This window comes from Pyxicephalus adspersus, chromosome 3 (assembly GCF_032062135.1).
Source record: "Pyxicephalus adspersus chromosome 3, UCB_Pads_2.0, whole genome shotgun sequence".
NCBI lineage: Eukaryota > Metazoa > Chordata > Amphibia > Anura > Pyxicephalidae > Pyxicephalus > Pyxicephalus adspersus.
Window position 1 is genome coordinate 49,210,634 of NC_092860.1, and position 13,869 is coordinate 49,224,502.

General features: G+C 35.3%; 1 protein-coding gene and 1 long non-coding RNA gene across 2 annotated transcripts in view; one reads left to right on the plus strand and one right to left on the minus strand.

The window, feature by feature from the left end:
• Positions 1-13,225, plus strand: part of SUSD1 (sushi domain containing 1) — a 66,797-nt gene extending 53,572 nt beyond the window's left edge. The window contains exons 21-24 of the mRNA XM_072404516.1: positions 1,158-1,197; positions 4,223-4,316; positions 8,005-8,048; positions 12,403-13,225. Coding sequence (XP_072260617.1) covers positions 1,158-1,197; positions 4,223-4,316; positions 8,005-8,020 — 150 coding nt within the window. The 3' untranslated portion in view covers positions 8,021-8,048; positions 12,403-13,225. The remainder of the gene's footprint in view (positions 1-1,157; positions 1,198-4,222; positions 4,317-8,004; positions 8,049-12,402) is intronic.
• Positions 1-13,869, minus strand: part of LOC140326155 (uncharacterized) — an 87,798-nt gene that overhangs the window by 30,465 nt on the left and 43,464 nt on the right. The window lies entirely within an intron of this gene.

The following is a 13,869-nucleotide window of genomic DNA, read 5'->3' on the forward strand; positions in this document are numbered from 1 at the left end:
CAATCATTGAGCAGATAACATAGGGATTTTGTCTGGAGTTCTGCTTTATAAAATCAATAATACTTTTTTAAATTTTATATCCAGAAATATTTTTCTGCATACCAAAAGTAGTTACAAGAAAGAAAATCATGCTTCAGCATGTGACTTTCTCATGGTATGAGCTGGGTGACTTGAGATCACATGTCTGGATACTAAACTGTGTCTTCTTTGACAAGATCAAAGGCTGTCACCTGACTGCCTGGAGTCTGATCAGCTAATAGTAATGTGTCCTGACAGAAAGAGTGGAAACTCACATTTTTAAATCTTCTTTTGAAAGAAGTCATTATGTGAGACAGGCACGCTATATATTAATGGCAGACAATCCAATGAAAAAGTTGCCATATGTAATTTGCCAAATGCTTTTTTAAAAATATCATATATGCATTTGCATCTATGTTTGCTTTCCATGTTCATCAATTTAGACTTATGATCAAAATCTCTTATCTATGGTAACATTTTTTTATATGGTAATTTTAACGGTAATATGTGTAATATAATTGTTTGTGTAACAGAATACCAATATACTAATAAAGCCCTGATATTAGCTAACCACATGAATTGTTACTGCATACTTTCTCCATATCTGCAGGGCTACTAGGGCAGTACACTGCCATTCACACAGCATACATCAATGAATAGTAACACATTCCTATGTATAAAAGGTTCTAAGCTGCCGTCTTGTTTGTTACTGCAGTGCAGCCAGGCTCTCACTGTTGTCACTCATGTACACATGCTAAATGATGAACGGTAGTGCTCGTCTTCAGTAAGATATACCATGTATACAGCAGTCCCCCACATTTGCTCATCAATCTGCCCTGGCATTGTGTCTTGAGTGCTGCTATAATGTCTTATATTCTTGGTATGATGTTAAAACTTGCCAGTTCACTAGGGTGTGGGGAAGTATAAATCAGGAAGACAGTTCCCCCTGAAGTGTAGAAATGTGTAAATTCTACATAAAGCTATTCTACAGGTTTTTTTCCCCTACAAAACAGTTACTGATAGCTAATCTACTTATCAGCAGATACAGAAGGTTTCCCAAATCTTATGCAAATATGGATGATATGAGAAAATTAATATCTAATTATGATACTAACGCATTTCCATTATTTTCATTCTAGATGAAAGCAAACACATGCACTGTTGTGGCAGAGATTAAAGGTGAGAATAATAGAAATGTTGCATTTAACAGTTATTGCACGTGCTACAGATAATGCTTATAAAGGCTTTTTGTTGCAGCATGCACCCCTTAGGCTAGGTTCAAACTAGTGGTGTTTTACAGCAACATTTAACAACACTGAACGCCTATTGTCAAACACTAGGCATCTTGGAGCAAAAACAGGCTGCCAGCAGTACTAATTCAGGTCTATGGAAGCACCAAGGGCAGTAAACTGACCCCGAAGTCTGCATGTAGTTTATAAAATATCATGCGACAATGCTGCTGCCTTCTACCGCCTGCTAAATCATGGATAACGAACAGTCCAATACTAACCATTGCTAGTCTGAACCTAGCCTTAGAGAGTTGTGGTGCTATTCATTCTGAGCTCAGGCAGTTCTAATACCTGTTTTCCAGTCCAGCACAATGCACAGTAATGCACTACCATTTTTTGTGGTGTGCTGTCTAAGGGCTGGTTCTGGTGTACTAGAATGTGTTGGCAGCAAATTCAAAACTACTGGGCTTTCTTAACAAACACGTTACCATTTCCAGCAAACTATTTTTCTAGAAGTGTTTATGAGTTCCATAGCTACGTAGAAAAATATTTCTCTAACTACACTTTATTTGAATAGCAGTAGATACTAATGCTCAGAATAGGTGTTTATATTGTTATTTTCTTCTGTGAATAATTAAAAAAACAAACAGAATCAAAGATTAATTCTTGCTAGCGGCCTCCAACTCTATCAAACAAACATGCATTATTCATTCAATAAAGTGGTAATGCTGATCGCAGATATATAATTACAGCTGTATCCCAGAGTGTCTCCATTGTAAAATTAAGTGGATAATGGTGTTCGGTTTTGTGGAACTTATCAAACTCTCAGATGAATCCTGAGATGCATAAAACAATGGTTACATGTCACTTCTTTGTGCCAAGTGCTGCAGGATGTCTGTTCCTGATCATATAAACAGTTCTGGCACAATAGGTTGAAAGATTTATTCTTCAGTCACTTTAGAGCATATAATCGTCTAAATGTCCTTTTTATGATCTAGTTATAAAACAATTTCCCATGATACTTTTATTGTAACTTTATTTCTATCTTCCTTGTTACTGACATCACTGTATATCTGTTGGGTTTTGAACTGATTATGTTTAGTATGGTATGGGAATGTTTCCTTATTTATTCATTGCGCAAAAAAAAAACAAAAAAACAAAACAAAAGGAATGCAGGATGGGAGAGCAGAGCTGGATTGAGGGGTAGGGGTTTCAGCAGGAGGGTGGCACAATATGGACAGGGCATGCAACCTATGTTGCTGAATGAGTTGACAGCTCATGAGGGGATAGGTACACTTATAGGTCACTGGTGTTGAAGGACCTTGATGTTGCAGGTGAGTATGTAGGTAGGTGAGTATGCTATCAAAGCCAAAGTGTTAACTTTACAGATAGGGGAGGTAATCTTAAGGTTTTAAGGTAAGGATCAGGATGAACAATACAGAGTTTGAGGGTTACTGGAAGGGTTAGTGCTGGGCTTAGGGTAGGGGTAGATCTATAGTAAGAGAAGGATGTGTTTAGGGTTACTGGAAGGGTTAATGCTAGGGTTACAGCAAAAGTTTGTGGGAGGGTGAGTGTTAGGGTTAAGTCGAGTTTTTGTGAGTGTTATTGTCAGGATTACAGGACTTGTATGTGTAGGGGTCACATGAAGGATTGCAGGGGAAGTTAGGGTAACATGTAGTGATCCTCTGTTTGATATTTTTGTGGTCAACTTGAACACATATTTGTAAGCAATTGGGTAGTGTGTACCTCTGTTATTGGCTGATACTGTTTGTGTCGGGTCTGCACGGTTGTCAAGTGTAACCAATGCTCAATGTTTGCATTACCTGTTATACACAGTTCATAGCGCTCCTATTGTCCGGAGGTTGTCAGGGACAATTCTGTCCTTGGCAACCGCTATTGTCTGGGGGTGCTGCTAGCTGTTTACTTTAGCAACAGAAATGTTTATTGAATTTGGCCTTTGTTTAGATTTTTTACTAAATGTCGTGTGACGTCAAGAAGATTTTGTAATCAGTCTGAATAGCAACACAAGTTACAAGGAGTTGGGGTTATAGGGAGGGTTTAAGGGGGCTCTTGAGGGGATGTATAAACAGATCCTGTTAGCTGTTTATCTCTTCAACAAAAGACAAGGTGGAAGTATATAGGAATCCAGAATGTAGTAATAAGGATGAGTTAGATGCCCAGTGTAATTGTGAAGCTAGAGATAGCCAGGGTACTAGCATTTTTTCTTAGTACAATTTTCCTCTAAAATGTCTGACATTTTAAAAGATCCAAACATTTTTACCTACAAAACAGAATACTTACCTTTCTCAGTGTGTGATGTGACTTCTCCTACTGGTTTATAGGCCACATCGGGAATAGAAGGAAGCAAAGTACGCTCCTTCAACCAATAATTATTTATGTATTAGAAAATGAGTTCCAGACTGTCAAATGGAAATGTTCATTTGTGTTTGCACACTGACAAATCATGAGACAAAAAAATCTGTCTGTGACCAGTAGCGGCATTTAGTGCTCAGTTAGGGAAGAAACTGGGCCTATTGGGATGTATAAATTAAAAATGCACAAATAAACTCTGCATACAAATAAATCCCCATATTAACATTGTTGACATTTCCTGTCAAGTTAAAAGATTGGAATACAGTTTCAAATAAACACTAGAAGAATGGAGTTACTTACCGTAAACTATACATATATATGTAAAAAAAAAAAAGTAGCTAGGTTGGTCTCACTCTTACATAAATAAACCTGCATTCCAGTTCCCAGTCACTTTCCCATCAAAATGTAAATAAACCTTCCCTTTTTTTTATAAAATACCTGTGGCATAATTGTTCCAAACTACCATGTTTTCATTTAAAAATAAGTAAATATCCTTCATTTTAGACATTTGATTTAAATTTATGTATGACATGTTATTGTACACAATTATTTTTTTTTTTAGCAGTAAAACTCAGTAACCAATCTGTTGATTTCTTTTTCAGAGCTGTCAACCAGTAGGAATCATATGACTGTAGTCTTATTAGGATCAGTTGCATTAGCATTCTTCATATTACTTGTGTCCTACTCTACAGCTAGGTAAGTACTTTGTAAAGATACAGACTACTGAAGGGCCCTTAATGGTGAGCTACTGTTGTTCTCCCTTCCACCATTCCTTTAACTGTTCAAGGAATAATTTATTTAAATCAAATTTAATTCTTTTAAAAAGACCTGAAAAACATATTAAGACAATAGAAAAATTATTATCAAGGAATTTTTGAAGCATTGGAGTAGAGTGTATGCTTACAGTGTAAACTGTACATGTGATGGTGGGTGATTATGTTTTTATGTCAATGCCTAAAATATTACCTTCCTTGCAATAATGGTAATACTAGGGATGGTCAATACATTTACTGTGTATGGTATGTCCCCATAAGCTGCTTTTGTGATTGGCTAATTGCTTTTCCCAGAAGTCTGCACAGCGTCTAGAATAAAATTACAGCTATTCTCTACTATAACTCTACTCTATAAAACTGCCATGGGGAAGGAGTCTGTACTCTTTTGCCCAAACCCATGCTATTTACTTCTCTGCAAGTAGTGAGATAGTAAGTAGCCCTTTGGACTTCACCTTACAGAATTAAATGAATGACAGATCCAAAAGAAAGCTTTTTATAATTATGTTTGAAAAGTTTAGGCAGAAATCTTGTGAGCTGGTAACTTTCTTTTTTAATCTGCTACCTGTTATTATATGTTAATTGTTTCCAGCTATCTGTGAACTACAGAATACTTCTTACCTGTGTTGGGAAAAAAAAGAAGGGGTAGTGTAGTAAACTTTTTATTTATAAGGTTGACAATTTTGCTTCTCCATAGATGTTGTATTGGGAATAAAACATGTCACCTTAGGGTAGAAGGTTTCTTACTGCTAAGCTGCATTATATATGTGTTCTTGGATACAAATATATTTTTATATATCCTCAGTAACAAAATTATAGTTAGATCGGGTACATTGAGTCACTTTACACTTTATTACTAGGAATACTTGCAGCTCCGTCATTTTAAGGTCAATGAATGTGTTGGTTTCTGGTTAGTGTCACAGAATGTTAAATAGATTTATGGGTGACTTTTTATGTGAATCTTTCTCTGGTATTTTAATGGGAATGTTATATTTTTTTCTGCTTTCCTGGGCTGTTAGGTTTTAAGCATATTTTCAAATAATGAGGCAATTCATAATACAAACTCATCCTAAGACAGCTTTTTTCCATAAAATAAAAATGACTTACAGTATAATAAAAGAAGTATTTTGAAAGAAAAATATGTTAGTTGTAACAATGATTCAACACAGGTAATGCACTACTGTGCATTGTAGTTTACTGTGTCAAAAATAGTACGTGTCCATTTTTTGACATTTCCAGCCTATTCAGATCAGTCATGTTTATGCTTGAAAAAACTGCAAAACATAATGAATTAAATACATTTATATCATGCACCAGGACTCCAAGGTCTGAATGGGTTCTGCAGGTTGAAAATGTCATATGTATTTTATGTGCCATTAATTGACAAATGCCCTTTTTTTATACTGAAGGAGTATTTTATTTTAAGTTAATAGATGGTAATTTTTGCTGTCTCATGTCTACCTACTTATTATATTGTAAAAGCCTTTGATTCAATGGGCCTGCTTTATTAAACCTTTCAAGGCTGGAGAGAATACACTTTCATCAGTGAAGCTGGGTGATCCAGCAAACCTGAAATAGATTTCTTCAAAGTCATTTGCTATTTGCTAGCAAATGTTTTGAATCCTGGACCAGATCCAATCCAGGTTTGCTGTATCACCCAGCTTCACTGATGAAAGTTTATTCTCTCCAGCCTTGGGGGGCTTTATTAAATCAGGCCCAATATTTCTTTGTGTGCTGTAAACATACCTTAAAAGTGAAATATACAGTCAAATGACCCGTAGCCTGCTTTGAAGTGGAACTATAGCAAAAAATTCTCTGCACTTAGGGGAATAAACCAAATCCTTTGTACAGAAAAATTGATTAGTATAATCCATATTATTATTACAGGTATTACAGAACTTTCCTGAGTTGATTTACACAATAATAATAAAAGGTTTATTTAGTGTGTAAATAATGATTTAAAACCTGTTTTGATGTAGTAACAAAAGCATTACCTCAGAAAAAGGTGTACTTGTCCTGGTTAGTAAATTGGCAAAGTCCCAGTGCTTTCTTACTTACTTATTTTAACATACTGCAGTCCAGAAATATTTGATGATTATTCATGTATTTGCTGTGTTACATAAGAACAGTTTTAACAAGTATAGATAATATCTGTTGTACGTGTCAGAAATGCAGTGCCCTTGGTATTCACTATAAGTTGAACTAAAAGTACCGACAATGTTATCTTCCTCCTGTAAACTACTAATCCCCCCACCCCTTCATGTAAAAAGGAGAACAAAGCAGACCTGAAAGTAATATATAAGGGATCCTTCATGTTAACAAGGTTGAAAACGGGTGTCCTAGAGTTTCACCTAACTGTTCAACCTAAACTTTCCGATGTGTTAATACATAACTAGTTGACGTCAAAGTCTCCTAAACCCTTACCATCATGGCACAGACCTCTAACAGAACAATAACCCAGGGTTTGAAACTAATTGATTTTCTACAACTCAATTCTCTCACTTCTGAAACAAGATCACATTGTTCTCAGAGAGGCCATACATCTCATAATATGGATACAACCTAATTGGAAAGCTAAAAAATGAATTTCAAATAAATTTAAATAAAAAAAAAGCAATCATCTTCATGTATTAAATGACATGTAAAAGAAAACCCAAACACGTTGCTGCCATTGAAAGAAAGCAGGCTATACGTATGTATCTGACTCTTAATCTATTTTAATAGCAACAGTCTATTGAATCTGGTCTGCTGGATACTGCTCGAACTTCTGTGCATGCTCACAAAGATCCATGCATCTGCAGAGCAACGTTCCTATTATCAGGATTCTATTCACTAATTATGTCCCCTTTAATGATAGCAATGCACAGTGTTGGGACAAAGTCCTTTAGTACCCAAGGCAAGGATGGCAAAGTGTACTGCAGTGTACTTTATTTGTATTATTTTTTATAATCACACATAACAGTGTGTAGTAATACCTATGGTAATGCTTTCATTCAAAAAAAATATGTAGTGTGGTGCAGATTGGAGTGCAATCTCCCCAAGATATTTCCAAGCAAGAGATAATTGACAGCTTGGTCCTGCAGAGTTGAGTAATACAGTGGCATGAAAACGGGAATGCCTAACTGGCACCCAGCTTTATAGTACCCAACATGGGTATCTTTTCTGCCTTGGCCTGGCACTGGCCATGTGCTGTTGATATAGTCTTTATATTTATTTCTCTATATAGCACTGTGAAGGAAAAAAATGACAATTACAGGGGTAGGACGAACACTGGCATCAGCATCAGTGCTTACAATGTGGGCGCTTATTTATAGATATTAGGTTAAAAGCTAAACTTCAGGTACAACCAACTTATCCTATTACCAGAAATACCAAAGCCAAGTTGTACAGGCAGTCATATTATTATAATAATAATGAAAAATATATATATATATATATATATATATATAATTTGCATATGATGACACTTTAACCTCTTTACGGATGGGTTATCTCATAAAGATGCATATATTGTATAAAGCTTATTTTCTCACTGTGGAGTATTCATAGAACTAATCAATTTTACTTATTGTACATATAAATTTTAATATATTTAATTGTCTGCTGTCTTGTAGGTGCTGTAACAGATAGCAGGAGAAAAAATGGAAAAAAGTGCACAGTAAGTCACTGGAAAAGACTATTTAGTTTTCAAAGCTGCCTTTTTACTTCAGTTTAAAAAAATAAACTACATGTTCTCTTTTTTTTTTTTTCTGATCAATCATTGTAAATCAAACTACTGTATGTTAGTTTGTTTGCTCTTAAAGTACAGATAGTTTATACTAAAAATTTTAGCTTTAATGTGAACTTTGTTATATTACTCCCCCACAAGCTCATAAAATATTAAGTGTGCTCATGATTCTGATAAAGAGTAAGATTGGCTTGTTTCCTTACATTCTTCAGAAGTGACTAATACTCTGCTACAAATAAGTTAAGATTTACCACATATCCTTGGCTTAAAGGAGCATTTTAAACCTATTACATACACATTTTCAATAGCTGGTTCTTAAAGGGGTCTCATGCATTAGTTAGGGATCTTCACAAAGTCTTACTTTAGCACTGACAATCAAATAAATAATGCTTCTGGCCTATGTAAAAGCCCTTCATTCCTCTATCTTTGGATGACCCTACTGCTTTATTATCATTGTATTGCTAAGATATAAATGCTAAGTGTTCAAAGAGCAACAAAAGCTCAGTGGAGCCATTAATCAAATATTCAACATAGTTGGATGGTGGATGATTTGATTTTGGGTATAGCAATACTGTATGGCGTCTGCACAACAAGACAAGTAAAAAAAACATTACTGAGCACAAAATGAAATACACAAATGTTAGCATGACAAGATAGAGGATTTGTCAAACATAGAGGGGAAACTGAGAATTTATTAAAAATAAGACTGAGAATATATATAAAAGAACAAAATGATAGCTGGTCTATCTGTCATCACAAACTAACTGCATCAACTGAAACTCTTCTTTTTGCTTGGAGCACTGAAAAAAAGTGCATGATCACTTTTTCTTTTAATAATGATTGTCTTTTATAATGCTTGAAAGCTTATTTGAAAAAAAAAAGTTTTTTCTCTAATCTTGTTCTTTTGAATAAAATGTTTTCAAAGTTCAATAGCTCAAGCTTAAATTTATAAACACAACTGAATGAAGCAGAAGACTGATTACTCAGCCCCCCCTGTCTGCTCTAACTAGACATGATCTGTATGAGGTTTCAGTAGGGGAGAATGTGCAAAGGCAATCATCTTTCATTGTGCTCCCTATGTAGAAAGCTTTGCATATTTTCTATAAGTAGTAATCTAAGTTAGCATTTAATAGCTTATATGTGTAGACAGACAAAGTAACATAGATCAACGAAAGGACCACTGCTAGAATTGACAGAATCAAACACAAAATGCACTGGAAGTTTTCAGACATCCAAGAGAGTATTCACAGGGGTACTCATATACACTCCCACAAAGAGTCAAAAAGTAAAAAAAAGCACCATTTATTACAAACAATTTAAGTGTTATAACAAACAAATAAATAAAAGAAAAACCCAGATTTGGGTATCAGTAACGCAGTACAATCCCAAGTTAGCATCTTAAACTCGGCGCGTTTATTGCGTCTTATTGCGTACTCAAAATAGTAGCTGTACCTTTAAATTTATAAACAATAAAATACCTTTAATATAAAAACATCTTACCTATATTACCACAGAAATTTATTTGCCTTACCATTATATGCATTTAATGGGTATTGCACATACTCCCTGCAACTTGAGTAAAGTCCAGGTTCATAGGGGAGGTGACAGAGAAAGCAAGAAACCAGCCTATGAGAATATTTTGTTTATAATGGGGACCTAACATATCTAACAATATATCCAACAAATGATCTATGTGTTTATATACACACTTCTGTACTATATAAGATTGATTCTCCCTCAGCTATCTATATTCTATGTTTAAATGTACCCTCAAACAGTTCCCACTAATACCACACATCATACCTTGTACGAGGTGTAAATGTTATACCTCTTGAATAAACTTTATATATCCATGTTGAGGAAAAGCATTGGGCTAAATATGGGACACTATAGGGCACACTCAATGTACCCCCTTTTCCAGGCCATCCAGATTTTATTCCTGGATTAGGGTTTAATTTGAATTGTTAAGAGGGACTTTTATTTGGTGCCCTCCATACCACAATTGTCATCATGCTTTATAATAGAATTTTTCACATGGCAATTAATGAAAGAAAGTTAAACTATTTAGAATGATAGTACCTATTGTACAAAAAACTATGTTACAAAAAACTTCCCACCCAAACCTAAAGTTTTATTTAAAGACCAAAAGCTTTTTAAAGAGATGTTCACGTGTACCCACAGTACCCCCAATCTCTACACTGATATCTAGTGACAATACAATGTTCAAGGGCATTATAGGTAACTAAAATAAGTGGCATCCATAGTGAAACATCAATTACATTTCTGCAATATGCAACTAAAATGTGTTATTATCTAATCAACAAAATTCAATGTAAAGTTTGCTTGGATGAATTCCGAAGCGCACCACTTACAGAAAAAGGTCCCTACTATAAATCTTATGGGAAAGCTTTACAATCCTGGCTTAATGAATATGCCTGGAATGACTTTCTGTTCCAGAAAACTGCATATTCACACTTGCCTGCTGTTTTATAATGATGAGCCATTCTCAACATTCCATAGAGAGTTCACATATGGAAGAGAAAATGCTTTTGAAGAGAGAAGATAAAAGAAAAATGAACAAAGCCTATGTTTTTAGCATCTAAGAAATGGAAATTTTGGGGATTTAATCAGTTTGTGTCTCTGTTATAGAGACTTCCCCTCACCTTCTGTTGTGTTCCCTAAACAAAATTCAACAAAAAACCCTATTCAATTAAGGCTGCTAAATCTGGAGGAATCATATTTACTATCCCACAGGATTGTATCAGTTTTAAAAGTCCAGTACATCCTTTGCTCAACAATACCAAGCCCTGATGAAGTGTGACCCTTTGCACCCCTGAAACATGTTTGCTTTTTATGGCTGTAAGCAAAATGTATCTGTACATTTCAACATGAGCACTAATCGTCCCATTATCTGACCACACAAAAAACTCAGTAGAATTCTACTTTAAGTGTAACGATAGACGTACTTTATTAGGGGCATCCCATTAGCACTGAGATGGGTTAGCTAATTCATACTACATTGTTGTGGAGTGAATACATAGGAAAACTGTGTTTTTTAAAGTTCTATCTGATAAAGTATCATGTACGGGCATCTGCTTTGCTTAGTCAGTGGAAAGTTTTTTTTTTGTTGCACATTCAAGGTTAACCATATCTATGTCAGTAATTGTATTTATACTAAAAATACAGGGAGTTACTGTTCTTTCAGATTTATTTACATAGATAACGATACCTTTGTATATTATCAGTAGTTATGTTGCACATGCTTTTGCAGTATTTACCAGCAAGATAAAGCACAAAAGATTTAATAAAAAAGCTCTGGTAATATATTTTTGTAAAAAGGCAATAGTTTGTCATATATTATGTTTTATATACCTTAACCATCCCTCACCAACCATCACCAGCTTTAGGGGTTCTTTTACAGAGGTTGATTTGAATCCGTATTTATTTAAACAAGGCTACATTAAGCATTGTTGGAAATCCATTTTATATATCAAAGATGTATTTACAATGCCTAGCATCATAACATCTTAAAACTTTTTCCTATGATTTGCAATTTAAGCCTAGTAAAGTACAAAAAAAAATGTCCCCATAATTTTGGAAAATTGTTTGCCAGGAATCTAGTTGGTTAGAAAGTTTTGATACACTAAGTAAAATTACCTTCAAAAGTCATTATGGCCTTGACATAGGCAATCTCTACAAACTGCAAACTGCCCTGTTTTATGCAGCGCTGTACAATAAATAGGCTTTACCATCTTGCTTCTTGTACAGCACAGAAAGTCAGAGTTTTTTTTTTTTTTTATAAATCTGGACCCACATGTCAGGCATATCTGCCCTTTCTGGGCCATTTATGTACTCCTGCTCACTGCATACATAATCAGCCAAAGACTGAAGACTGCAGAAAAGCTGACGGAGGTATTTTTCTTAGGCAATGGAAAGCTTCACTTTGGATGGCACTGTAATCAAAGCTCCCATCCTCCTGCATGCAGTTTGGTTGTATTCTTAACTTTAGCAGCGATCAGAAAATCTTATCTCCAACATGGACCCAGGCACTTTCTTTTCAATTTATTGCAAAGGAGAAAACTACACTGAGCAGCTGCTGTAGGCCACTATGAGTGCAGCTACCCATAGGAATGAATGGGCACATGTTGAAACTATGAAGAAATTATGGAACAATCTATTGCTTTTCTGCCAAAATTTATGGTATTCATGGTATTAAGATCAAATTATACCTGTCTGATGAGTCATACGTAATATATGTAATTATATTATGTTTCTTCTTCTACAGAATTACTACTTAGAGTGTCTTCTCGGCTATCAGTTTATGGACTTTGTTTTGAAAAGCAGGAGTGTTCTGAATTAATTAAGACAAACTTGAACGGCATGCCGAAGAAATGAAGTAATGAAGTGGTTATTTTTTTCCAAGATCATAATCATGGTGTTCCTGTGATTACTACTGTGATAATAACTGTCTGTAAACAAAGACTTAAAACCGGACAGAAGAATATGTGATCTTTTTCTATTTTTGTTTCAGTTTGGGTCATTAATTTTCATTTGCACTGTAATTTAATTCTAAAGGATAACTTACTTTGAATTAAAACTTGAGCTCTGGACTAGACATACAGTGTTTAGCCACAGAATAGTTATAAAAAGGTACCTTTGAGGAGAATATTCCCTTCCTTGCCTTCTCTGGTCTATATGTGATGGGCTCCAGAACCAATGTGGACGGAGGGTGGGTGTAGGGGAAAAGTCTGTTTTAGGGTGGTCACTTATTATTATAAGACAGCCTGACACAGACACAGAATGACCATGTAAAGAGCTGTGCAGAGAACTGGAAATTTTGCTTAGTTAGTTTTACCCGGGTTTTGTTTAAACTGTTATGACCATTGCAAGTTTTATTCATTAGTGCAATTATGTTTTTGTTTAAATAATGATTGTCTAATTGTCTCTGTTTTATTAGGTTAATATCATTTTTACTTTGTGAATACTGGGTAATTTTTATGACGATTATTAAAAGGTCTGTGATTTATTATTTATCTATTTGTTCCATTTGACTTATTTTATCATTTTTAGATGGGTATTTTATACCTCAATAAACCTAATATAAATACTACCTGCTTCAGTTGTAATTTACTATTTATTTTATCCACACTGCATCTGTGTGTGTTTATTTCCCTATGTACTGATAGTGTATATATATACTGTTAATATTATAGTATTTAAAGAAAGTGTATTTTCATTTTCAGTCTACAAAAGTGTATGTTCAATTTATAAGCTGAGAAGCAATTTACAGCCTTCTAGATGTTTTCCAACACATTTATATTGTAGTTTTATGCAGCAAACATATTTTGTTACCGTGTCTTTTAGCTGTGTGTAACTTGGTATCTCATGGTTACAAGGTCTATTTCACTGCATAGCCCAGCGTTCGCCAAGCAATGGTCCGCAAGAAAATGTTGGCCGTCTCCGGCTCTGGCTGGTGCTCCCCCCCAGCGGGGTCAGGAGAAGGATGCTGCTGGGGGGGAGCACCAACAAGAGTTGCAGACCATGTCCCCCATTAGAATTGCAGGCTCAGGGCGGTGGGGGGGTTTTGTCTCCGGACACAACCCGCCGACTCTCCCATCGCAGACTCCCACCTGAGAAGGGAGAGTGGGCAGGTTCTGGCATCATGATGTCATTCTAGGGGGCGTTTCTATGCGCGCATGCACAGTCTGGAGTCCGTGAAATTAGTGGTCCATGTCCTTTAAAGGTTGGCGAC